The following is a 25,784-nucleotide window of genomic DNA, read 5'->3' as shown; positions in this document are numbered from 1 at the left end:
AAAGTGATGGAAGAAGTTGAGAAAAAGGATATGGTCAGAATATCTTCCTGTGTGTCTGTGTAGATGCATACATCAGAATGTTCTTTATTGATTACAGCTCAGCATTTAACATCATCATCCCCTTGAAACTAATCAGTAAACTCCAAGACCTGGGCCTCAGTACCCCCTTGTGCAATTGGATCCTGGATTTCCTCATTTGTAGACCCCAGTCAGTTCAGATTGGCAAAAACATCTCCTTCACAATCTTCATCAGCACCGGAGCACTGCAGGCACGTGTACTTAGCCCCCATGTTCTACTCGCTTTACACCTATCGCTGTGTGGCTAAGTACAGCACCAACATCATATACAAGTTTGCTGATGATACCACTGTTGTGGGCTGTATCAAAGGTGGTGATGAATTAGCATACAGGAGGGAGAGTGGTGTAAAATAACAACAACCTCTCACTCAATGTTAGAAAGACTAAGGAACTGACTATAGACTTCAGGAGAGGGAAACCAGAGGTCCATGAGCCAGTAATCATCAGAGGATCAGAGGTGTAGAAGTGTCACTAACTCAGAGGACCCATCATACAAATATAATAGCTAAGAAAGTATGGCTGTGCCTCGACTTGCTCAGGAGTCTGCAGAGATTCCATATGTCATCAAAAACCTTGGCAAACTTCTATAGATGTGTGGTGGAAAGTGTGATGACTGGCTGCATTATGGCCTGGTATGGGAACATCAATGCCCTTGAGCGGAAAATCTGACAAAAGGTTGTGGATTCAGCCCAGCACACCACAGGTAAAACTCTCTGAACCATTGAGCTCATCTACATGAAATGTTGCTGTAGAAAAGCAGCACCCATCATCAAAGATCCTCACTACCCAGCTCTTTCCTTGCTGCTTGTCATCAGGTAGATGGTACAAGAGCCTCAGGACTTTGCACCACCAGGTTCAAGAACAGCTCTTGAATAAAAGGGGATAACTACACTCATTTAAGGACTCCTTTACCTTGCTATTTCATGCTTGTTACTATTGCTATTTATATCAGTATTTGCATTTTGTTGTTCATTGATCCTGTTTACAGTTACAGTTCTATATTTTTGCAAAGTAAGTTCACAGAAGAATCTCACATTTTTATGTGGTGACATGTATGTATTCTGATCATAAATTTTACTTCGATTTTTTAAAACTTTGAATTAAATCTGTGTAACAGAGCCTTATCTCCAGTCGTCTTCTGTTTGGACCTAATTTGGAGGTAGCTGGCGTGTAGAAGTCATTCCATACTAATAGATTCTATGCACGGTCATCTTCTGTTCCTCAGAAGGGGAGTGGAAGTAAATTCTTCGGTCCTGAGGGATATCCTATGAATTCTTAACGCCATCTTATGCTTACAATGCCTAATGTTGTATTGGTGAACGTTTTGTCCCATCCTCTAAAGAACTTTTCTCTCCCAAAGTTGTACTTTTTGTAAAATGGGACGGGTGCCATCTGAATACCTGCTCCTATTACTGCTTTTCAACCAATTTCTCAAGGTTGTGAAGGGTCTAGGCCCAGAACGTCGACTTTTTACTGTTTTTACATGGCTGCTGCCAGGCCTGCTGAGTTACTCCAGCATTTTGTCAGTTGCCTGGATTTCCAGCACCTGCCTACTTCCTCTTGTTTGTCTCAAGGTTGTTTTACACCTTCCACGGAAAATAAAAGTTCAAATTGTGCGATAAATGGTTACTTGCTGAAGAGGTTTAACCTCCCGATATCTGATTATTCAAATATTGTAAACGGCAGACCGCGAGGCAAAATGGTCTGACGCAAACGCGTCGACTGACGTAATCACGCTCGTCGCTATCGGGACGTGGACACCGGCGAGTCCACGTCGTGGCCGGGGAAACGGCTGGACTCGGGGACGGGAGGCCGGACAGCACCGGAGTCTGAGGGAGGAGAAGCTCGTGTGGAGACAGGAAGCAGCAGGGTGGACCTCAGTGGCGAGTGCCTCCTGCTGCTCAGCAGCTCGGCGGCCTGAGGGGGCTGGTATACGTTGCAATTCCCCATTGGATTCCGCAGCAGTCAATCAAAAGTAAGATCAATACTCGATTGGTTCCTAGCTTGGGATGTGGGCGGGATGAGGAAGATCGGACAGAAGAGGAAGGTTTAAAGCCGTGGTAGGTTACGTGCTTCCTGGATTATGCTCTTCTCATTTTTTAATTTCCTTCGATAATTCTCGGCTTTGAATGTGTGATATCTTGGAATCAAGATCACCAGGTTGCAGAAATTCCAAAGTAATTTTTATACCTGTGTCCGATACAAGAGAGACTTTTCTTCGACTCATTCCTCATTCTCTTCTAATTATGAGTATCATGTCAGATATATTTTATATAATTATGCTCCCCTTTTAACTTTATTGACTCCAACTCTTCATTTCAGTGGCACGTCTGCTCCCGAGTTCTGAAAATGGATGAAACAAGTTCTCAGCATCTATCCTATCAACAATCCCTTTCAGAATCATGTAGATTTCAATGAGATTACCTCTCACTCTTCCAAATTTCAGTGCACGTCAACCATTCATACTCCATATATCCTGGTTGGGCAGTATCCCTCATCTCTGAGAACCTGAGAAAGCTTAGAGGAAACAGATAGAAACTATTTCCAGAAAAAGAAAAGACCTGCAGATATATGGTGCCTTTCAAGATGTCAAAGTTCTTCACCGACAATGAAGCACTATTGAAGTGTAATTAGCGTTTTAATGTAGAAACTATGACACCCAAATTATTTGTATATTAATTCATTTATTGAGATACAGCATGGAACCAGCCCTTGAAACAACTCTGATTTAACCCTAGCCTAATCAAGGGACAATTTACAATGAGCAATTAACCTACCAATTGGTACATCTTTGGACTGTGGGAGGAAAGCAGAGCACCTGGAGGAAACCCAGGCGAAACATGGGGGGAACATACAAACTCCTTACAGGCAGTGTCAGGAATCAGAGCCAGGACACTGGTACAGTAAAGTGCTACTATGCTGGGCACAAAGTCCATAACATTAGCAAAATGATAATGACCAGATAATCAACAAGTTTTTTACAATGTTGTCTGAGTATTCGGCAGGTATAGAAATAATACTTTTATGGAAAATATCACAAATGCAGACTTCAGGGACCATATTGCTAACTTAGGCTGGACAAGTTTGGGTTGATTTAGAAACATAGAAAAACCTACAGCACAATACTGGCCCTTTGGCCCACAATGCTGTGCTGAACATGTAATTACTTTGGAAATTATCTTGGGTTACCCACAGCCCTCTATTTTTCTAAGCTCCAATTTCTTTGGAGTGATGAAGACTGAGGGGGGATCTGATAGAGGTTTATAAGATTTATGAGTACCATAAGTTTTTATCTGCAATTTGAGAAGGATAAGGGCAGCTCAGAGGTGTCAGTGTTGCAGTTGAACAGGGGAAACTATGGAGCCATGAGGGAGGAGCTGGCCAAAGTTGACTGGATGGATAGCCTAGCAGAAAAGACAGTGGAACAGCAATGGCAGGTATTCTTGGGAATAATGCACAAGGTGCAAAATCAGTTCATCCCCCAGAGAAGGAAGGATTCAAAGGGGGGGAAGGGGCCACAGTGGTTGACAAAGGAAGTCAGAGATTGCATAGCATTAAAAAAAAAGGAAGTATGACAGAGCTAAGGTGAGTGGGAGGACAGATGATTGGGAAGTTTTTAAGGAACAACAGAACTTAACTAAAAAGGCAATACGGGGAGAAAAAATGAGGTACGAACGCAAGCTAGCCAGGAAGATAGCAAAAGCTTTTTTAGGTATGTGAAGAGAAAGAAGATAGTTAAGAACAATGTTGGGCCCTTGAAGAATGAATTGGGTGAAATTGTTATGGGAAACAGAGAAATGGCAGAAGAATTTAATGAGTACTTTAGATCTGTTTTCACTAAGGAAGACACAAGCAATCTCCCAGATGTATGGATGGGCCAAGGACATAGGGTAACAGAGGAAATGAAACAGATTGACATTAGGAAGGAAACGGTGATGAGTAGACTGATGGGACTGAAGGCTGACAAGTCCCCAGGTCCAGATGGTCTGCATCCTAGGGTACTAAAGGAGGTGGCCCTGGAAATTGCGGATGCATTGGTAATCATTTTCCAATGTTCCTTAGATTCAGGATCAGTTCCTGAGGATTGGAGAATGGCCAATGTTATCCCACTTTTTAAGAAAGGAGGGAGGGAGAAAACAGAGAACTATTGTCCTGTCAGCCTAACATCAGTAGTAGGGAAGATGCTAGAGTCCACTATTAAAGATGAAATAGTGGCATATCTAGATAGCAGTGATAGGATTGGGCTGAGCCAGCATGGATTTACCAAGGGCAAATCATGCTTGACTAATCTATTGGAGATTTTTGAGGATGTAACCAGAAAGATAGACAAGGGAGATCCAGTGGATGTAGTGTACCTGGATTTTCAGAAGGCATTTGATAAGGTCCCACATAGGAGATTGGTGGGTAAAATCAAAGCTCAGGGCATCGGGGGGAAGACATTGACATGGATAGAAAACTGGTTGGCAGACAGAAAGCAAAGGGTAGCGGTGAATGGGTGTTTCTCGGAATGGCAGGTGGTGACTAGTGGGGTGCCACAGGGCTCTGTATTGGGACCACAGCTGTTTACAATTTACATCAACGATTTAGATGAAGGCATTGAGAATAACATCAGCAAATTTGCTGATGATACTAAGCTGGGTGGCAGTGTGACATGTGATGAGGATGTTAGGAGAATTCAGGGTGACTTGGATAGGCTGGGTGAGTGGACAGATACTTGGCAGATGAAGTTTAATGTGAATAAGTGTGAGGTTATCCACTTTGGGAGTAAGAACAGGAAGGCAGATTATTATCTGAATGGTGTAGAGTTAGGTAAGGGAGAGATACAAAGAGATCTAGGAGTCCTTGTTCATCAGTCACTGAAGGTGAATGAGCAAGTGCAGCAGGCAGTGAAGAAGGCTAATGGAATGTTGGCCTTTATTACAAAGGGAATTGAGTACAAGAGCAAGGAAATCCTCTTGCATTTGTACAGAGCCCTGGTGAGACCACACCTGGGGTATTGTGTACAGTTTTGGTCTCCAGGGTTAAGGAAGGACAACCTGGCTGTAGAGGAAGTGCAGCGTAGATTCACGAGGTTAATTCCTGGGATGTCTGGACTGTCTTACGCAGAGAGGTTAGAGAGACTGGGTTTGTACACGCTGGAATTAAGGAGATTGAGAGGGGATCTGATTGAAACATATAAGATTATTAAGGGATTGGACAAGATAGAGGCAGGAAATATGTTCCAGATGCTGGGAGAGTCCAGTACCAGAGGGCATGGTTTGAGAATAAGGGGTAGGTCATTTAGGACAGAGTTAAGGAAAAACTTCTTCTCCCAGAGAGTTGTGGGGGTCTGGAATGCACTGCCTCGGAAGGTAGTGGAGGCCAATTCTCTGGATGCTTTCAAGAAGGAGCTAGATAGGTATCTTATGGATAGGGGAATCAAGGGATATGGGGACAAGGCAGGAACAGGGTATTGATAGTAGATGATCAGCTATGATCTCAAAATGGCAGTGCAGGCTTGAAGGGCCGAACGGTCTACTTCTGCACCTATTGTCTATTGTCATAGATAGAGTAGGCAGGGAGTATCTGTTTCCCAGGGCTGAAATGTCTAATATCAGAGGGCATGTATTGAAGGTGAGAGGGGGGTAGGTGAGAGGGAGATGTGAGGGATAATTTTTTTACTCTGAGGTGGATGCCTGGAATGAGCTGCCTGGTATGGTGGTAGAGGCAAATACATTAGAGGCTTTTAAGAGAAGTTTAGATAAGCACATGAATATGAGGAAGATGGAGGGATATGTGCATTGTGCAGGTAGGAGGGCTTTGTTGTGGGGGGGGGGGGGCATTGGTTTACTTTTTAGCCGAAGGGCTTGTCCCTGTGCTGTACAGTTCTATGTAACATCTATTTAAAGCATGGAACGTGGAATAAACAACTGAGTCTTGGTTGAAACAAAGTGTTAATGTACTTAGACAGATCCACGAATCAAAAAAGAGTAAAATGTTACCATGAAAAGATAAATTAAAAAGGAGGCACACGTGCAACATAAACACCAGTGTAAATCTTTCGCTCTTTTTCAGTGCTGGGAAGTAAAGAGAGACTGTAATTATCTACATAGAGTTGTGCCTACAGTATGTCCTGAAGCTTTACACAGCCAATGAAGTACTTTTGAAATGTAGTTTTTGCTGTAGTAAAAAGAGTAGCAGCCAATTTGCAGCAAGTTTGCACAAGTAGCCGTCTGTCTAGGTACCATATCTGATGCGGACGTTGGTGACCATGGTTTTCCATACAGATCTATCCCTTGTTCTTTGGATGACTTCCATTTCCTCGATGTGTAGCCACCTGGCTAGGCTTTTGATGTGCATAAGCTGAGGTCTTCCTCCAGGTTTTCTCCCCTTGATCTTTCCACAGAGTGTGAGTTTTTCTAGTTCATCTTTCCACACGATGTGTCCTAGGAATCTGAGTTTGTCTTTCTCTTATTGCTGGTATGAGTGATCTAACTGCTTGGGCTCTTCTGAGAACTTCTTCATTTGATGTGTGTGTGGGGTCCATGGTATTTTTAACATTCTCCAGTAGAACCATAATTCAGCTGCTTCCAGTCTCTTTTCCATTGCTGGGGAAATGGTCCAGCATTCACTTACACAAGTCAGGATAGAATAAATGTAGCACTGCAGTATTCTGTTTGTAGTGTACATGCTCACCTTTCCGTCTGTTAGTATGGTCTTCATTTTCTGGAAAGCTTCTTTCGCCATTGCTATTCTGTATTTGATATCTGTGTTGCACTTGCCATCACTTGATATTCGGCTGCCAAGGTATCTGAATTTGTTGACTTGTTTGACGTCTGTATTTCTGATCTTGATCACACGTTGTGGGATGTTTGTCTTTCTGGAGATGACCATGCTTTCTGTTTCCTTAGTGTTGATTGAGAGGCCTCTGCGATTACTTTCTGCTGCCACTGTAGTGAGTAGTTCTTGAAGTTTTGTTTCTGATTCAGCTATTAGTATGATGTCATCAGCATATCTGATATTATTTATATTATGGCCTCCAATTGTGAGTCCTTTGATGTCTTTGATACTTCTCAAGATATTTTCATTATACAGGTTGAATAAGTTTGGTGAAAAGACACAACCTTGCCTGACTCCTCTCATGATATTCAGATACTCACTCACTTCTCCTCCTATTCTGATGGATGCTGTCTGGTCCCAGTATAAATTTCTTAAGAAACGTGTATCTTTCCCATTTATATCAAGATCTTGAAGCATTTCCAGGAGATCTTGGTATCTGACAGTGTCAAAAGCTTTTGTATAGTCGATGAAACATAGGTAGATGTCTTTTGTATCGGGATGGCTCGTTCACAGATCATCCGTAGCATGAAAATTGCATTTCTGGTTCCAGTGTTTTCCACAAAGCTGCATTGTTCTTTCAACACACTCAAAACGCTGGTGGAACGCAGCAGGCCAGGCAGAATCTATAGGAAGAAGCACTGTCGACGTTTCGGATCGAGACCCTTTGTCAGGACTAACTGAAAGAAAAGATAGTAAGAGATTTGAGAGGGGGAGGGAGAAATCCGAAATGATAGGAAAAGACGGGGGTGGGGGATGAAGCTAAGAGCTGAAGAGTTGATTGGCAAAAGGGATACAAGCTAGAGAAGGGGCAGTATCATAGGACGGAAGGCCTTGGAAGAAAGAAAGGAGGAGGGGAGCACCAGAGGAAGATGGAGAACAGGCAAGGAGTTATTGTGAGAGGGAAAGAGAGAGAGAAAAAAAAAATATATATTATAAATAAATAAATTGGGATGGGACAAAAGGGGAGGAGGGGCATTAACGGAATTAGAGAAATCAATGTTCATGCCATCAGGTTGGAGGCTACCCAGCCGGTATATAAGATGTTGTTCCTCCAACCTGAGTGTGGCTTCATCTCGACAGTAAAGGAGGACAGTAAAGCAAGATAAAGCCACACTCAGGTTGGAGGAGCAACACTTTATATTCCGACTGAGTAGCCTCCAACCTAATGGCATGAACATTCTGTTAATGCCCCTCCTCCCCTTCTTACCGCATCCCTATTTATTTATAATATATATATATATTTTCTGTCTCTCTTTCCCTCTCACAATAACTCCTTGCCTGTTCTCCATCTTCCTCTGGTGCTCCCCTCCTCTTTTCTTTCTTCCAAGGCCTTCCGTCCTATGATACTGCCCTTTCTCTAGCCTTGTATCCCTTTTGCCAATCAACTTTCCAGCTCTTAGCTTCATCCCTCCCCCCTCCTGTCTTCCCCAATCATTTCGGATTTCCCCCTCCCCCTCTCAAATCTCTTACTATCTTTTCTTTCAGTTAGTCCTGACGAAGGGTCTCGACCCGAAACGTCAACAGTGCTTCTTCCTATAGATGCTGTCTGGCCTGCTGCGTTTCACCAGCATTTTGTGTGTGTTGCTTGAATTTCCAGCATCTGCAGATTTCCTCATGTTTGTGCATTGTGCTTTACTGATTTCTGGTTTTATACAGCGTCTTGCTCTCATCATAATTACTCTGAGAATAACTTTTGCCAGGTGGCTCACCAGGCTTCTTGTACGATGTAACTCACCTTCTGCTGCTCCCTCTTTCCTTGGAAGTGTGATGAACACTAATAACTCAATTTACCAATTTATTGTGCTTTTCCTGCCCTTTGGAAGAACTGCCAATTTAAATTTTCAGAGTACCTAAGTGTGCGAATTAATCCTTCCTAAACACATTTCAAATTATACTTTGAAAGTTCCTCAGAAACCTGTTCCTCAGTAATTCCAGGCGTGGGGAGCGTGGTGCAGAAATGTCCCCACTTTACATTGAGCTCAGGATATTGCTCTATTGAAGAAGGAAACAGCTTCTTATTGCTCATTGCTCAATTTTAAAACTTTAAGCACATACGTTGAAACTTAATCTTCTCTGCCCTCATTGCTTATGACATTACGGCAGAATTCTGCTCTCATGCCTGGCCTCCTCCTTAAAGTGCAATACCTAGAATTGTATTTAACTTGTAGAGAATAATGTAAATCCTTGTGGAGAAAGAGGGAACCGAATTGATTAATGTTTTAGTAATTATAATACCTCTTGTCTTCCCTTTAGGGAAAAATTGACTCCTCTTCTGCCTGAAGGAAGCATTGGGAAGGGGTGGACCATCTGATGCTCTGTGGTGTATCATAATCAAATCACCCCCCCCCCCCCCCAGTATTACAGAATACCACTGGTCCTGTGTCTGCAGTGAAAACCATTCAACACAGAATGGCTTGGATCCAGGAAGCAGAGCTGAACTTTGTAGAAAGGTTGTGTGCGTCCGTTTTAAAGGTAAATGTATCAATTTCTTTTCAATGGGATGGACAGACGAGGGATTCCACTCAGCTGAAAAATTAATCATTCGGTTTTTAAATGACTTCATTGTTGTACCTTCATTTGCCCTGTCAGTTCTCTGCTTGAGTAGCTGGAATTGATGGTTGCCGAGGCATAGCTACTCTGAGCGTTGGAGGAGTGCGTGCATCAGGATAGCTCACAGGAAGCATATCATCTGCATCACTTACTGCATTGTCGATATAGATTTACTGCATCCATAATTGAGAATAAATATGATCTATGGAAATGTAATAGTAATTCAAGAGACAAAACCAGAAAATTATGAAAGAACAGCCTGTCAAACGGTGTCCATGCCTATGGAGAGAGAAACCAGTTAATTTAAGATCTTGGAGAATTCACTACTGAATCCTGCAAGCTCAACATGCCCAGATGAAAGATGAGGTGTTGTTGCACAAAGCTTACATTGGGCTTCTTTGTAACAATGCAGAATGTCACAGTCAATGAGGTTTAAAACCTCCGATCTGTTCTCAGAGCTTTAAGGAGACAGGAACAGAATTAGGGCCATTCGGCCCATCGAGTCTGCTCCACCATTTTTTCATGGCTGATTGATTTCCCATTTCTCTCTCAGCCCCATTCTCCTGCCTTCACCCCATCACCTTTGATGGCCTGACTAATCACGAACCTATTAACCTCCCCCTTAAGTACATACAATGACTTAGCCTCCTCAGCCACCTGTGGCAGTGAAATCCACAGAGGCATCACCCTCTGCTGAAGAAATTTCTCCTCAACTCCATTCTAAATGAATATTCCTCTGTTCTGAGGCTGTTCTCTCTGGTCCTAGACTCCCCCACCATAGGAAACATCCTCTTCACATTCACATTATCTAGGCCTTTCAATGTTTGATAGGTTTCAATGAGATTTCCCCTCCCCTCATTCTTCTAAATTCCAGTGAGTACAGGCCCAGAGCCATCAGTTGTTCTCGTACAGTAAGCCTTTCATTTTCGGAATCATTCTTGTGAACCTCCTCTGACCCCTCTCCAATGTCAGCACATCCTTTCTAAAATAAGGGGCCCAAAACTGTTGTCAATACTCCAATTAAGGCCTCACCTGTGCTTTGTAAAGTGTCAGCATTACATCCTTCCTTTTATATTTTCTTCCCATATAGAAAACAACCTACACCTTTATTCCTTCTACCAAAGTGCATGACCACACTGTTCCATTTGCTACTTGATGCCCAGTCTTCTAATCTGTCTAAGTCCTTCTTCAGTCTGCCTGCCTCCTCAACACTACTTGCCCCTCCATTTATCTTCATATCATCCACAAACTTGGCCACAAAGCTGAGATTCAAATCATTGACATACAACGTAAAAAGAAGCAGTTCCAATACTGACTCCTGTGGAACACCACTAGTCACCAGCAGCCAATCAGAAAACTTTATTCCCACTCTTTACCTCCTGCCAATCAGCCAATGCGCCATCTGTGCTAGTATTTTTCCTGTAATACCATGGACTCTTGTTAAGCAGCCTCATACGCGGCACCTTGTCAAAGGCCTTCTGAAAATCCAAGTACACAGCATCCACCGATTCTCCTTTAACCATCCTTCTTGTTATTTCCTCAAAGAATTCTAACGTTTGTCAGGCAAGATTTTTCCCTTAAGGAAACCATGCTGACTTTGGCCTATTTTATCATGTGCCTTCAAGTACTTTGAAACCACATCCTTAACAATTGACTCCAACATCTTCCCAACCACTGAAATCAGGCTAATTAGCCTATAATTTCCTTTCTTCTACCTCCTTCCCATATTGAAGAGTGGAGTGACATTTGCATTTTTCCAGCCCAGAATCTAGTGATTCTTGAAAGATGTCTGCTAATGCCCCCACATTCTCTTCAGCTCCCTCTTTCAGAATCCTGGGATGTAGTCCATCTGGTCCAATTAACTTGTCTCCCTTCAGACATTTCAGTTTCCCGAGCTCCTTCTCCCTAGTAAGAGCAATTGTACTCACTTCTGCCCCTGACACTTGAACCTCCAGCATACTGTTAGTGTCTTCTACAGTGAAGACTGTTGCAAAATTCTTATTCAGTTCACCAGCAAATTCCTTGTCCCCCATTACTACCTCTCCTGCGTCATTTTTCCAGCAGTCCAATATTTACTCTTGCTTCTGTTGAACTCTATATATCTGGAAAAAAAACTTTTGGTATCCTCTTTGATATTGTTCGCTAGCTTACCTTTGTATTTCATCTTTTCCTACTTACGGCTTTTCTACCTGCCTTGTGTTAGTTTGTAAGGGTTTCTCAAACTTCTGATTTACCACTTTATATGCCCTCACCTTTTGTTTTATGTTGGCTTTGACTTCCCTTGTCAGCCATGGTCATGTTATCCTGCCTTTAGAATACTTTTTCTTCTTTGGGATGTATCTATCCTGCGCCTTTCAAATTGCTCCTAGAAGCTATAGCCATCACTGCTCTGCCATCATCCTTGCTAGTATCCTCTTCCATTCAACTTTGGCTGGCTCCTCTCTCATGCCTCTAATTCCATGCATGCTGTCTGTCTTGCTGAGTATTTCTAGAATTTTCAAATTTTATTTCAGATTTCCAACATCCACAATATCTAGCTTCAGCTCTTTATAATTTTTCTCAGGATGTGGGAGATTAGTTTCTGTTTGCAGGTCAAACTCAAATCCTGCACTTCACAATGATTATTCCCTGTATACTGGGCAAATGCTCCAATTAAGTGTTACAAAGGATTCACTGAATGGTTTCTCACTGCAAGGCACCACACCCTTTATTAAAAGTATCTGAAAACATAGTGATTTCTGAAAGCAAACGTACTTTTTTTTCCTGTACTGCAGGTTGGTCCCATGCCTAAGCACGTGGCCTTCATCATGGATGGGAACAGACGTTATGCACAGAAGTGTCGAGTAGAACGAGAACAAGGCCACTCTCAGGGATTTGAGAAACTAGCTGAGGTAAAAATTACATCCATGTGGCAAGTTCACTTATCAAATACTCTTTTTTGTCATTAAGAATGCCTTATTTTAATCATCGGGATTCTGATTTTCAAAAACTTAAACTTCTGATTTTTAATTTTTTTGTGGGAACAGCAAGTTTCCTTTGGAATACTGTCTAGGCAGATTAAATGCTATTTAAAATACTAATGCTTTCTTTTGCAAAGTACAGAATAGCAAGAACTCAGTAATTCCAAAAGAACTTCAACTTCATAACTGATAAGCATCATGTTCTTTTGATTAATTACTCTATTAATTATTGACTGTCTTGTATATCTTACTATACATACTATTTATTTCAAATTACTATAATTTGCACATTCAGATGGAGACATAACATAAAGATTTTTTACTCCTCCAGTATGTGAAGGATGTAAGAATTCAATTCAATTCAATTTAGATCCGACAGATTGAACAAAGACTCTGAATGATAGACATGTGACATCTAAAAGCAATATCTTGAGTAAGAATTGTAGAAAAAATTAGTTGTTTTTTCCTTTGACTGGCATTGATGACTGTGAGGTGTTACACTAAAATAGCAGGTCGGTGTTCTTTTCTAGACTCTTCGATGGTGTTTGAACCTGAATATACGAGAAGTGACTGTTTACGCTTTCAGTATAGAGAACTTCAAACGTTCTAAAGAGGAAGTGGACGGGCTAATGGAACTTGCACGCCAGAAGTTCACAAGACTCCTTGAGGAACAGTAGGTTTCTAGGAAATTACCACATTGAATAACTATACAAAGTCTGAAAACAGATTGCTATTGTGGCACCTATCACATGTCATCATTTTAACTGCTTTTTTTCAACAGTATTTTGGCAGCAATCCTGTTTCATAAAGGCCCATACACTCAGTCCTGTTTGTCTTCTAATGTTGACTGATGACTCCAGATTGAGGCACCCAGTAACAAAAGTCCTGGTGACTCATTCTCTACCCCCATCTCCGGGTCTGGCAGATACTAAAACTTGTAGACATCTGCTACCAAGCTCAAGGACTGCTTCTATCCCATTGCTATAACACTATTGAACAGTCCCCTAGCACGCATGACTTCACAATCGATGTCGTTCTAGCCTTGCACCTTGTTGTCCACCTGCACTGCACTTTCTCTGGAACTGTAACACAATATTCTGCATTCTGTTAATAATGCTTCCCTTTGTACTACTTCAGTACACTGTTGCAATGAAATTATCTGTGTGGATGCCATGGAGAGCAAAAATTTTCACTTTAACTCTATATACGTGACAATAGTAAACTAATTTACCAGTGGAACATAACTCCTGGTTATGAGGGAGGACTCTTGCTTGCAGTCTGATCTTACCTGGGGTTAGAGCAGGAGTTTCCACCTGGGGTCCATGGCATAAAAAAGGTTGTGAACCGTCTGGGAGGGAAAAATAATCAGTGAGGGTTCTTGATGATTGTAATCATTATTGAACCACCTATTGACTTTTCATTTTCAATTTTGATTAGTTAGCAGATACTGTCATTTTATTTTTAATATTTAGAAGCTGACATAGAAAATCATAGGCAGTAATAAAGTCTGCTTAATCTCATTTAAATCCTCTTTACTCTTAGATATACGAGTGAATATTCCTGTGGTATTTATTAACAATGAATTAATTGTTGTTCACTAGGGAGAATTTGAAGAAATATGGTGTCCATATCAGAGTTTTAGGGAACCTGACCCTTTTGCCTGTTGATATTCAAGAGCTGATTGCACAGGCTGTGCTAGCAACACAGAGTTATAACAAGTAAGAATATCTGCTGTGCATTGTGTGTGTGTGTGTCTGTCTGTCTGTCTCTTTCCAGTGCTCCAGCAGGAATGGATGTGATCCTCATTAACTGTCCGGCTCTGTTTCAGATGTTTCCTGAATGTGTGCTTTGCCTACACCTCTCGGCATGAGATCACCAGTGCAGTCCGTGAAATGGCGTTGGGAGTCGAGGAAGGATTATTGAGGCCCAGGTAATATTCCTGCATGATGTGTACGCAGAGGCAGAGAGAGGTTAATTTATTCCCCGCTTCTGTGGGAAATGGGGTCTACAGTTGAACTAGTGAAGGTTGGGACGAAGAATTGTGGAATATTTTATTTTAGTTCATTTTTATTGAGATACAGGGCGCAATAGGCCCTTCTGGACCTTTGAGCCAAGCCACCCAGCGACCCCCCCCCCCCCCCCCCCCCGATTTAATCCCAGTGTGATCATGAGACAATTTGCAACGACCATTTAATCTACCAGCCGGTATGTCTTCTGATTGAGGGGGGAAACCCATGCGGTCACAGGGACTCCTTACAGGCAGCAACAGGAATTGAACCCTAGTCGCCTGTACTGTAAAGCGATGTGCTAACCATGCTGCTACATGAGCTGTTGCTGTTTAGAATCCGTGGAAGGTGGTGAGGATGAAAATGAACCAGGAGGATTTTTGTGGGAGAGGAAGCTGGTCGATGTTGATCATGGTGGATAAGAAATAGTGTTGCTGGGTAAGTGGTAGTTGGGATAAGCGTCGTAGATGGAGAGTTTGGTTAATTTCGAGTTTGTGGTTGGGTGTCAGTGATGGTGCACTTCAAGGTTATGGTAGTGGTGTTTGCCGTCCTATTTTAAGGCTTTAATCTCAGCTCTTTTGTGTTTCAGCGATCTCTCTGAGGCTCTGCTGGGCAAGTGTTTGTACTCCAGCAGTTCCCCAGACCCAGACCTGTTGATCCGGACATCTGGAGAGGTTCGTCTCAGTGACTTTCTGTTGTGGCAGGTAAAGTTCTGATGTGGCAATGTTGTTTTATTCATTCATTATAAAATTTAGTTTTACCATTTCACAAACTTCTGTTAAACAGTGCATTCTGTTTGCAGGAATCATTCTTTTTGACACTATATCCAGCTTTTATGCAATTGGTACTCAGGAATCAAAGGAATGAATGTTCTTCTATATGTTTGTGAAACATGCAAAAATTAATTTATTTTAGGTTAAACTCCAATCACCTGCAACAGAATGCATTGCAATTAGAAACTGTTACCGCACAATAATTATTTGACTTTTTATTATTTTAAACATAATTGTGGAATCAGTTTGATTGTGAATGCTGAAAGAAAAATTGAACAGGGAAATTCGTCAATTAGCTCTTCAAACAAAAGCAGAAAAGCCTGGAAAAGCTCAGCATCCCTAGGAGGTGAAAAAGTTTGGAGATCCTTCATCTCACAATGCAATCTAACCTGCTGAGTTTTCCTAATATTTTCAGTGTTTGTTTTTTTAGATTTATACTCTCTGCAGTTTTTTGAAATTTTCAATTAACCACCTCAATCTTATTGTTCTATAGTGAAATCATTTCATCTATGACCTAACTAAGCTTAGGTTAATTAAAAATGTATATCCTTCTCAGTTTTAAAATTAAATATTGAGCTAATTTCAAATGCCATTTACAGAAGAGGGTTCCATAATTTTACCACACATTAGAAGTACAGGTTAAAACTTTCTAGTTTGGCATCCTTGGGACCTGACTGGTGTGGACCAGAGAAATTATAGGAAAGATGTCAACAAAATAGAGAGAGTACAGAGGAGATTTACTAGAATGTTACCTGGGTTTCAGCACCTAAGTTACAGAGAAAGGTTGAACAAGTTAGGTCTTTATTCTTTGGAGCGTAGAAGGTTGAGGGGGGGACTTGATATAGGTATTTAAAATTATGAGGGGGATAGATAGAGTTGATGTGGATAGGCTTTTTCCATTGAGAGTAGGGGAGATTCAAACAAGAGGACATGAGTTGAGAGTTAAGGGGCAAAAGTTTAGGGGTAACACGAGGGGGAACTTCTTTACTCAGAGAGTGGTAGCTGTGTGGAACGAGCTTCCAGTAGAAGTGGTAGAGGCAGGTTCAATTTTGTCATTTAAAAAAAAATTGGATAGGTATATGGACAGGAAAGGAATGGAGGGTTATGGGCTGAGTGCAGGTAGGTGGGACTAGGTGAGAGTCAGCGTTTGGCACGGACTAGAAGGGCCAAGATGGCCTGTTTCTGTGCTGTAATTATTATATGGTTATAAATAGCTCCTGATCATCTTCTAAGCAGGAGAACTGTTTTTAAGTGTAGCACACTCCCTGGTTTGTGTAAGAGTTCTGAGGACTCGCTATAGCCCAAAGTTTCCTTAAGTCAGAAATGCTTTGGCTGCAATAGCAAAAATGACACTAGTGGGTTAATGCTCTACATTTTAGTACCCAGTCAGAAATCGGAGAAGCAATTCCTGATCCTGCCACATAACTCATTAATAATTTGGAGAATAAATGTGATAACAGTGCAGGCACCACTATTCCCTTCATTCAGTTGGAATAACTCCTGCGATCTCAATTTTGCTCAGCTAATTTATGACAAAAACACAATAGTTCATGAGCTGGAAATCTGGAACAAAAACTGAAAATGTTGTAAATACTCAACAAGTCAGGAAGCACCTGTAGATGAAAAAAATGCTAATGTTTCAGGTTAAATCCCATTCATTTAAAATGTATCTGCTTCCTAATTAGTTCAATTAATCTTCATTTGCACAAGTTGCACTTTTAGCTATTAATTTCATATGAGAGTCTTCTGGTTACTCTTATGAACAGTATCTGTGGTCTGTGCTATCTATGCTACATCAACGACTATATTGGTGCTGCTTCCTGCACCCATGCTGAGCTCATCAATTCCACCAACTTTGCTTCCAACTTCCTCCCTGCCTTCAGTTTACTTGGTCCATTTCTGACACCTTTCTTGATCTCTTTCTGTCTCCATCTCTGGAGATAGTCTATCTATTAATATCATTTATGAATGCTCTGACTCTCACGGCTATCTGGACTGTATGTTTTCCTAGCCTGTCACATGTAAAAATGCCATTCCATTCCCTCAGTTCCACTGTCTCTGCCACATCTGCTCTCAGGGTGAGGCTTTTCATTCCAGAACAACTGAGATGTCTTTCTAAGAAAGGGGCTTCCCTTCCTCCACCATCAATGCTGCCCTCACTCACACCTCTTCCATTTTGCACATATCTGCTCTCACCGCATTCTCCCACCGCCACACCAGGGATATGGTTCCTCTTGTCCTCACCTACCACCCCACCAGCCTCCCTACCCAGCACATAATTCTCCGTAACTTCTGCCATCTCTAAGGGGATCCCTCCAGCAAGCACATCTTTCCCTCTGACCCACTCCACTTTCCACAGGGATCGCTCCCTATACAACTCCCTTGTCCACTCATCCCTCCCCACTGATCTCCCTCCTGGTACTTATCCTTGCAAACGGAACGAGTGCCACACCTGCCCCTACACCTCCTCCCTCACTTCCATTCAGGACAACAAGCAGTCTTCCAGGTGAGGTGACACTTCACCCGTGAGTCTGTTTGGCTCATCTACTGTATCTGGTGCTCCCAGTGTGGCCTCCAGTAGTGTGAGACCCGACATAGTTTGGAGACCACTTAATCAAGCACTTTTGCTCCATCCGCCACAAAAAGTGGGATTTCCCAGTGGCTACCAGTTTCAATTATATTTCCCATCCTCATTCCGACAAGTCAGTCCATGGCCTGCTCTATTGTTGCAATGAGGCCACACTCGGGTTGGAGGAGCAACACCTTATATTCTATCTGGGTCACCTCCAACCTGATGGCATGAACATTAATTTCTTAAACTTCTGGTAATTGTCCCCTCCCCAACATTCCCCATTCCCATTTCCCACTCTCACCTTATCCTCACCTACCCATCACCTCCCTCTGGTGCACCTCACCCTTCCCTTCCTTCCATGGCCCTCTATCCTTTCCTATTAGATTCCGCCTTCTCCAGTCTTTATCCCTTTCACCAATGAACTTACCAGCTCTTTACTTCACCCCCTCCCCCTCTCCCAGTTTCACCCATCACAAGCCACCTTGTACCACTTCTTTCCCTCTCCTCACCTTCTTAGTCTGACTCATTCCACCTGATGAAGAGTCTCAGCCTGAAATGTCGACTGCTTAGTCTTTGCCAGAGTTGCTACCTGGCCTGCTGAGTTCCTCCAGCACGTTGCGTGTATCTATGATCTCATCCCTGTCTGCGCTTCTCCAAAAAAGCCTGGCATTAATTTTCCTTCATCACAAGTTCAAATTTATTGTCACCTTACTGTACATACATACAACCGAATGAAACAATGTTCCGCTGGACTACGGTGCACCCACACAACATATATCACGCACAGCACATAAACTAAAATATTATACTATAAATAAGTTTTAAAAATATAATTCAAAATGCATGTAGTAAAGTCCAACACAGGTAAACAGTTCACTGGCTTAGTGATGAGACTTTGGTATTGATTAGTCTCACAGCCCTGAGGGAAGAAGTTGTTACCCAGTCTGTCAGTCCTATACTCCTGACGGTAGTGGGTCAAAGAGCTTGTGGGATGGGTAGTAGGGATCCTCAACAATGCTTTGGGCCCTTCGTCTGTAACACTCCCAGTAAATAGAGGACACTGTCCCCCACCTCCTTATAGGAACGTCTCTATTCTGCAACTAAAGCATCTCTACTGTAAAGGCCACCATTGTTTTATTATTGTTGTTCACCTACTAAGCTTGGAGTCCAATTTATTCAGGACTCACCGCATTGAAATTGTCCCTTGATTTTTTTTTTACGCCTTTCAGTGGTCAAAAGAAAGCTCTTCAAATATTAATAGTGACTCTTTGAAAGATCAATCCAGTTGTTCCATTCAAATGATTTTTCCTTCAGCTATGCTCAGACTCTTCCAAAGGCCACTGCCGAATGTTTGTCTGCCACCCTTTTGGGCTTTCCATTTTTATTTTTATTGTTTAAGTTATTATCTCCAAGTATTAGTTAAGTAGTGATTGTTTGCCTTTATAGACTTCTCATTCATGTTTGGTGTTCCAACCTGTGTTGTGGCCTGAATATACGTTCTGGAATCTATGTCAGGCCATCCTGCAGTACCAAGTCAACTACCCTGCCCTTCAGGTGAGTACTCTTTGCTCCATGGAATAAATTTATAGGACATTTTCAGGAAGGGTTGGGGCTGCGGCAGTGAAGAGTCGCGGGGTGCGTGACTTGAGAAAGAGGAGCACTGGAAATTATGCAACACAAACAAAATGTTGGAGGAACTCAGCAGGCCAGACAGCATCTGTGGAAAAGAGTACAGTCAACATTTTGGGCTGAGGCCCTTCATCAGGTCTGGAGATAAAAAGATGAGGAGTCAGAGTAAGAAGGTGGGGGAGGGGGTGAAGAAGAGGTGGAGTGGTAGGTCATGGGTGAAACTAGGAATTGGGGGGGGGGAAGAGATAAAGGGTTGGAGAAGGGGGAATCTGATAGGAGAGGACAGAAGGCCATGGAAGAAAGGGAAGGGGGAGGAGCACCAGAGGGAGGTGACAGGCAGGTAAGGCGACAAGGTAAGAGATGGAAATGGGAATGGTAACTGGTGAAGTGGGGTGGGGGGGGCATTACCAAAAGTTTGAGAAATCAATGTTCATGCCATCAGGTTGGAGGCTACCCAGATGGAATATAAGGCATTGCTTCTCCAACCTGAGTGTGGCCTCATCGTGGCAACTGACATGACGGAATGTGAATGGGAAGTAGAATTAAAATGGGCAGCCACTGGGAGATTCTGCTTTTTCTGGTTTACGGAGATTAGGTGCTCAGCAAAGTGCTCTCCCAATCTATGTCGGGTCTCACCGATATACAGGAGGCCACACTGAGAGCACCGGACGCAGTATATGACCCCAACAGACTCACAGGAGAAGTGTTGCCTCACCTGGAAGGACTGTTTTAGGGCCGTGAATGGTAGTGAAGGAGGAGCTGCAGGAGCAGGTTTAGCACTTTTTCCTCCTGCAAGGATAAGTGCCAGGAGGGTGATCAGTGGGGAGGGACAAGTGGACAAGGGAGTCACATAGGGAGAGATCCCTGTGGAAAGCAGAAAGTGGGGGGTGAAAGATGTGCTTGGTGGTGGGACCTCATTGGAGATGGTGGAATTTACGCAGAATTATGTGCTGGATGCAGAGGCTGGTGGAGTGGTAGTGGTATTCAAGAGGAATACCTGGTGGGGTGAGGGCAGATGTGCATGAAATGCAAGAGATGCAGTTGAGGGCAGTGTTGATGGTGGAAGAAGGGAAGCCCCTTTCTTTGAAGAAGGAAGACATCTCCTTTGTTCTAGAATGAAAAGCCTCATCCTGAGAGCAGATGTGTCGGGGATGGACGAAATGAGGGTAACGGTGGGAAGAGGTAGCTGTGAGAGTCAGTGGGTTTATAAAAGATATCCGTAGATAAACTGTCTTCAGAGATAGAGACTGATTGAGAAAGCAGAGGGAGATGTCAGAAATGGACCAGGTAAATTTGAGGGCTAGGTGGAAGTTGGAGGCGAAGTTGGAGGCAAAGTTGATGAAGTCAATGAGCTCAGCATGGGTGCAGGAAGCAGCATCTATGAAGTTGTCCATGTAGTGTAGGAAAAGTTGGGGAGTGATACCAGTGTAGGCTTGGAACGTAGACTCTTCCATGTAGTTGACAAACAGGGAGGCGTAGCTGGGACCCATGCGAGTGCACATGGCTATACCTTTTGTTTGAAGAAAGTGGGAGGAGCAGAAGGAGAAATTATTGACATGAGAAGATCGCAACTCTGGAAATTATGCAGTGAGATTTGGTACCTCAGTCCTTCAAGATGCACTGAAACCAACCAAAGACTGCTTCCTCGGTTGGGTGTGGGATCTTACCAACCTTTAATTAAATGAATGCAAAGTTTAAAGTAAATTTATTGGGTGGTGGGGGTCCCATGTGATGGATGCTGCTTTCCTGCAACAACTCTCCATGTAGATGTGCTTAATGGTGGGGAGGTCGTATCTATTACTTTTTGTAGGATTTTCCATTCAAGGGCATTGCTACTTCTATACCAGGCTGTGAAGCAGCCATCAATATACTCTCCATCACATATCTATAGAAGTTTGTCAGAATTTTAGATGTCATGCCAGATCTTTGCAAACTCCTAAGGAAGAAGAGACGCTGCCATGCTTTCTTTACAATTGCATTTACGTGCTGGGCCCAGGACAGATCCTCTGAAATGATTACACCGAGTAATTTAAAGTTGCTGACCCTCTCCACCTCTGATGAGGCCTGGCTCATAGACCTCTAGTTTTCTCCTCCTGAAGTTAATAATCAGCTCCTTGGTCTTGCTGACAGTGAGTGAGAGGTTGTTGTTGTGGCACCATTCTGACAGATTTCAATCTCCCTCCTATCACCACCTTAGACAGTGGTGTTGTTAGCAAACGTGAATATGGTATTGAAACTGTGCTCAGCCACACAGTCATAGGTGTAAAGCCGGTAGAGCAGGGGACCAAGCACACAGTTTTGTGGCACACTTGTGCTGATGGAAATTGTGGAGGAGATGCTGGTGCCAATCCAAACAGACTGGGGTCTGCAAGTGAGGAAATAGAGGATCCAATTGCATAAGGAGGTATTGAGGTGAAGGTCTTGAAGCACGGATCTCGAAACCTTCATCAGTAATTCAATTATCTGAAGAGGATGAATAGTGACAGTCTTTCTCTTGGATGGAACTGTCGGACCTATGTAAAATGCATGAATTCCTTGCCTGTTGTTTTTGGGGTTTACAGTTGTTACTTAGACCTAACTGCCCACCAAATGGATACTATGTTAACAAACACAGACCAAATATTTTTTGCATGTGAAATAAATTATCTTTTTATTTTGTAGAAAGCAAAACTGTTGCAGGAAGCAGCATGCCAGCAGCAGCAGTTGGATGTGGATCGTACCTGTGTACTGGAGGAAACACGTTCCTGCACGACAGGGGAGATGGCAGGCATAGAGTGCAAACAGGAACTAATCCTAAAGTACACCAGAGAACGAGAGGAAAGAGTCTCCAACTTTCTGCTGGAGCTGGAGAACAAAAGGAAGAAATTCCTCCAAGACCTTGTGAGGGGCTCCACACCATTTCTACGTGCTTAGGCCTCTCTAGCTCCCCTGATAAGACAACAGAACGAATACTCAAGATGTGAGTGAGTGAAAAGCCTCCGTCATGTATCTGTGGTGGTACTGATGTTCTTGATCCAGATAGCTCCAGTATCCACTAAGCATCGATTGCTGCTCAGGATCTTCTCCCTCTCCATTCCTGACTGGTGGGCTTCTCACACTGACTTCTGGGTGAATGAAATGTGGCTGCCTCCATGAAGAAAAAACAATGTCTTAGTAGGCCCCAATGGCACTACAAACTACTTATGTTTAACTCCTGTAGCTACATGGTGTTGTAAATATGATGCTCTGCTAATATGAAGGTTGCATAATTGTTAATTTTCTATTGTCTTGTGCCAGCCTGGTGCTTGTGCCTGTTATGCCACTGGCGTTTAGGGCACTAATGAAGGTCTTCCTTCTCTCTCTGTCCTAGGCCACTCAAATGTAAAAGGATGCTTCATAGCTGTTTCTGTAATCGTTTTTTACTAGTCAGGTTTGATAGCTCTGAGCTGAACCCCCAAACTCTTCATCTGGCCTCTTTCCTGTGAACTGTTTGGCATGGGTGACCCGACCAAGACCCAAAGCATAAAGTCCTGGCTCCAGCCAACAAAGCACTCGGGTCATTGAAGCACGTGTCTCCAAATCACGACAAGGTTATGGTCCTCTTAAAGATAAAATGTTATGGTGTTCTCGCCCCGTGAGTGGCTGTCTGACTCTCCTCCCTGGCAATCAGTACCAGTCGTTAACTATAGCAACACATCCCAGCTTGGTGATCTACCCTCTATCCTTCCCTTACAAATGATTTGGGATCCTCTGGCAGTAGCACTGTAACCAATCTCTTTCTCCAATGGTGAAACTTGTTCCCCAGCACCACCATCACCAAGGGTCCCCACATTGTTCTGAAATCTGAAAAGAAAACTGCAATTTTTATACAGAATTGCCTTAGCAGTTATGGATATTGATTATGATGTTTGAATTTCTTACTTACAAGATCAATTGCCATTCACAGTAGAGGTGTTAAAAGTCCATTGAAACTTTGAGCGGACAGCCGATGATATTTTGAACTTAGTGAAGACAATAAGATTAGGAGCAGAATTAGCCCCATCGAGTCTGCTCCATTTTGTCATGGCTGATCCTCTCAGACCCAATCTCTTGCCTTCTCCCCATATCCCTTTATACCCTGACTAATCATGAATCTATCAACCGCTGCCTTACATATACCCAATGACCTGGCCTCCACAGCCGCCTGTGGCAACAGATTCCACAGAATTCTTTGGCTGAAAAAAAATCTCCTCATCTCAGTGCTAAAAGGATGCCTCTCTATTCTGAGGCTGTGTCCTCTGATCTTAGATTCCCCTGCCATAGGAAACATCTCCACATCCACTCTATTGAACCCCTTGCTCTTCTGAATTCCAGTGAATAGAGCCAGGAGCCATCAAACGCTCCTCATGTGACAAGCCTTTCAATCCCGGAATCATTTTCATGAAAAAAAGACAATAGAGCCTCAGTTATTGGGTATGTTTGACATCCTTCTTTTATCTCATCTGTCTCGGGCACCCACTTTTGTGTAAGGAGATGCTGTTTTAGGAAGACTTTTCTTGAAAAGTCTCATTACAGAGGTTCATTCGTTTAGTTTGGACTGAGTGTACACTGCTACAGTCTGTCTTGTCTGCTGCTTCTGGCCGTCTCACTTGACTACAACTGCCCCAGGCATCTTCCACAATAGGAGACTCAGTCATTGGGGGGTCGGTCAGACAGGAGATTCTGTGGCTGTAAAAGAGACTCTGGAATGGCACGTTGCCTCCCTGATCCCAGGGTCACAGATCAGCTACAGAACATTCTCAGGTAGGCAGAAGTCACCATGCACGTTGGCACAAATGACATGGGTAGCAAAAAGGGTAAGGTCCTGCAGAGTGAAAATTCGGAACTTGGGAAGAAGTTAAAAAGCATGACCTCACAGATAGTAGTTGCAGATTACTTCCAGTGCCACATGTGAGGGTAAGAATAGGTTATGGCAAATGAATGTGTGGCTGAAAATTGGTGTAGGAGACATTCATATTTTTAAACCATTGGGATGTCTTGTTGCAGAGGTGATCTGTACAAGAGAAACTAGATGGGAACGAAAATCCTGTCAGGCAGATTTGCTCACACTACTAGGTGGGTTTAAACTAGATTGGTAAGGGCTGGAATCCCAAGCAATGGGGAATCAAATGAGAGGTTGGAAGGAGATGCAAGTCAACGATAGCAAGTTGAATAGGTATGAGAGGCAGGACAATGGCCAGGAGTGAGAAAAGTCTATTGGATTAAATTACATTTATTGCAGTGCAAGAGATCTGACCAGTAAGATGGAGTAGGATAGCTACGTGATATTGGGACATTACAGAAACATGAATAAAGGAGGGACAGGATTAGCAGCTTAATGTTCTAGGGTACAGGTGCTTTAGGTGGGATAGAGGCTGAGGAAAGAGGAGGGGGATTGCATTTTTGATTTGATTCACAGCAATCTTTTTATTAGTGGAGCTGAGAAATAAGAAGTGGGAGTGTACGATATGTCCTCAAATAGACAACAGGAATTAAATGGACTAATATGCAGAGATTGTGTAGTTGTAAGAATAATAGGGTAATTATAGTGGGGAATGTTAAATTTCCTAACACGGACTGGCACTGCCATACTGTTAGGGCTTAAATGGGATGAAATTTAAATGCATTCAGGAAACTTCCCTTGGGCAGTATATAGAGGGCTCTTGGCCTGAAAAGCAGGTACAATAAGGCCCCCTTGTTAGACATACTGATTTAAGAAACTTTCCTTGGTGTAACAAATTCAAAACCTCTTGCACTAAGGACATCCCAGTCTATACTAGGGAAGTTGAAGTTGCGATTTTGTTTTTACACCTTTCCCTAATTTGCCTGCATGTAATTTTCCAGTGTCCCAGTTGCTATTGGAGAGTCTGGGGTATAATCCCATCTGAGTGATTGCACCTTTCTTTATTTCACCTTCCTTAAATTTTGAGTCATTTGGTTTTTTTTCAATATTCTCACCAATCTTTGGACATTCCACTCATTTGCAGTTATGTTTCTTTTATAAAGCTTGTTATCTGTAATTGCAAATGGGTCTTACCCCCTTGATTTTTTTTTCTCTTTAGAAATTCTGTGGATACTAGAATGCTGGGCAATACCTTATCTGCACCAGTGCAATTATCTGCTTATCTAACTCCAATACTTCAGTACATTTAGAACCCTGGTATATCAGTGAATGTGTGGGAAAATGCCCAATTTTGCCCTGCCTATTTAAAAAAATAAATACAATCCAAAGAATTATTGCACAGTCAGCTTACTCTTGAAGTAAAGTGATGAATGGTGTCAATGACAGTGGCAATTATTTAAGAACCTAATCACTAATGTCCTGGTTGTAACTTGGGTGCAGACTTCATTATTCAAAGGAGAGTGACTGCTTCTGGCATCAAGGAACACTGGTGAATTA

The 25,784-nt window shown here is 42.7% G+C and overlaps 2 protein-coding genes across 3 annotated transcripts in view; both read left to right on the top strand.

Moving 5' to 3' along the window:
* gpn2 (GPN-loop GTPase 2) overlaps positions 1 to 25,784 on the top strand; it is a 189,367-nt gene that overhangs the window by 12,183 nt on the left and 151,400 nt on the right. The window lies entirely within an intron of this gene.
* dhdds (dehydrodolichyl diphosphate synthase) lies at positions 1,824 to 25,618 on the top strand. Of its 2 annotated transcripts, none has more exons than XM_073034531.1 (9): positions 1,824 to 2,053; positions 9,151 to 9,369; positions 12,222 to 12,338; positions 12,938 to 13,080; positions 14,009 to 14,125; positions 14,236 to 14,337; positions 15,003 to 15,117; positions 19,205 to 19,312; positions 22,049 to 25,618. In XM_073034531.1, exons 2-9 carry the CDS (start codon positions 9,307 to 9,309, stop codon positions 22,298 to 22,300), a joined length of 1,017 nt encoding a protein of 338 aa, XP_072890632.1. In that variant the 5' UTR covers positions 1,824 to 2,053; positions 9,151 to 9,306; the 3' UTR covers positions 22,301 to 25,618. The 2 variants fall into 2 exon arrangements, with proteins under 2 accessions (XP_072890632.1, XP_072890634.1); XM_073034533.1 differs by having other exon boundaries at positions 1,824 to 2,138.

The sequence above is a fragment of the Hemitrygon akajei genome, chromosome 32 (assembly GCF_048418815.1).
Source record: "Hemitrygon akajei chromosome 32, sHemAka1.3, whole genome shotgun sequence".
Classification (NCBI taxonomy): Eukaryota; Metazoa; Chordata; class Chondrichthyes; order Myliobatiformes; family Dasyatidae; genus Hemitrygon; species Hemitrygon akajei.
The sequence above is the reverse complement of the archived record's forward strand: the minus strand, read 5'-3'. Positions and strand labels throughout refer to the sequence as shown.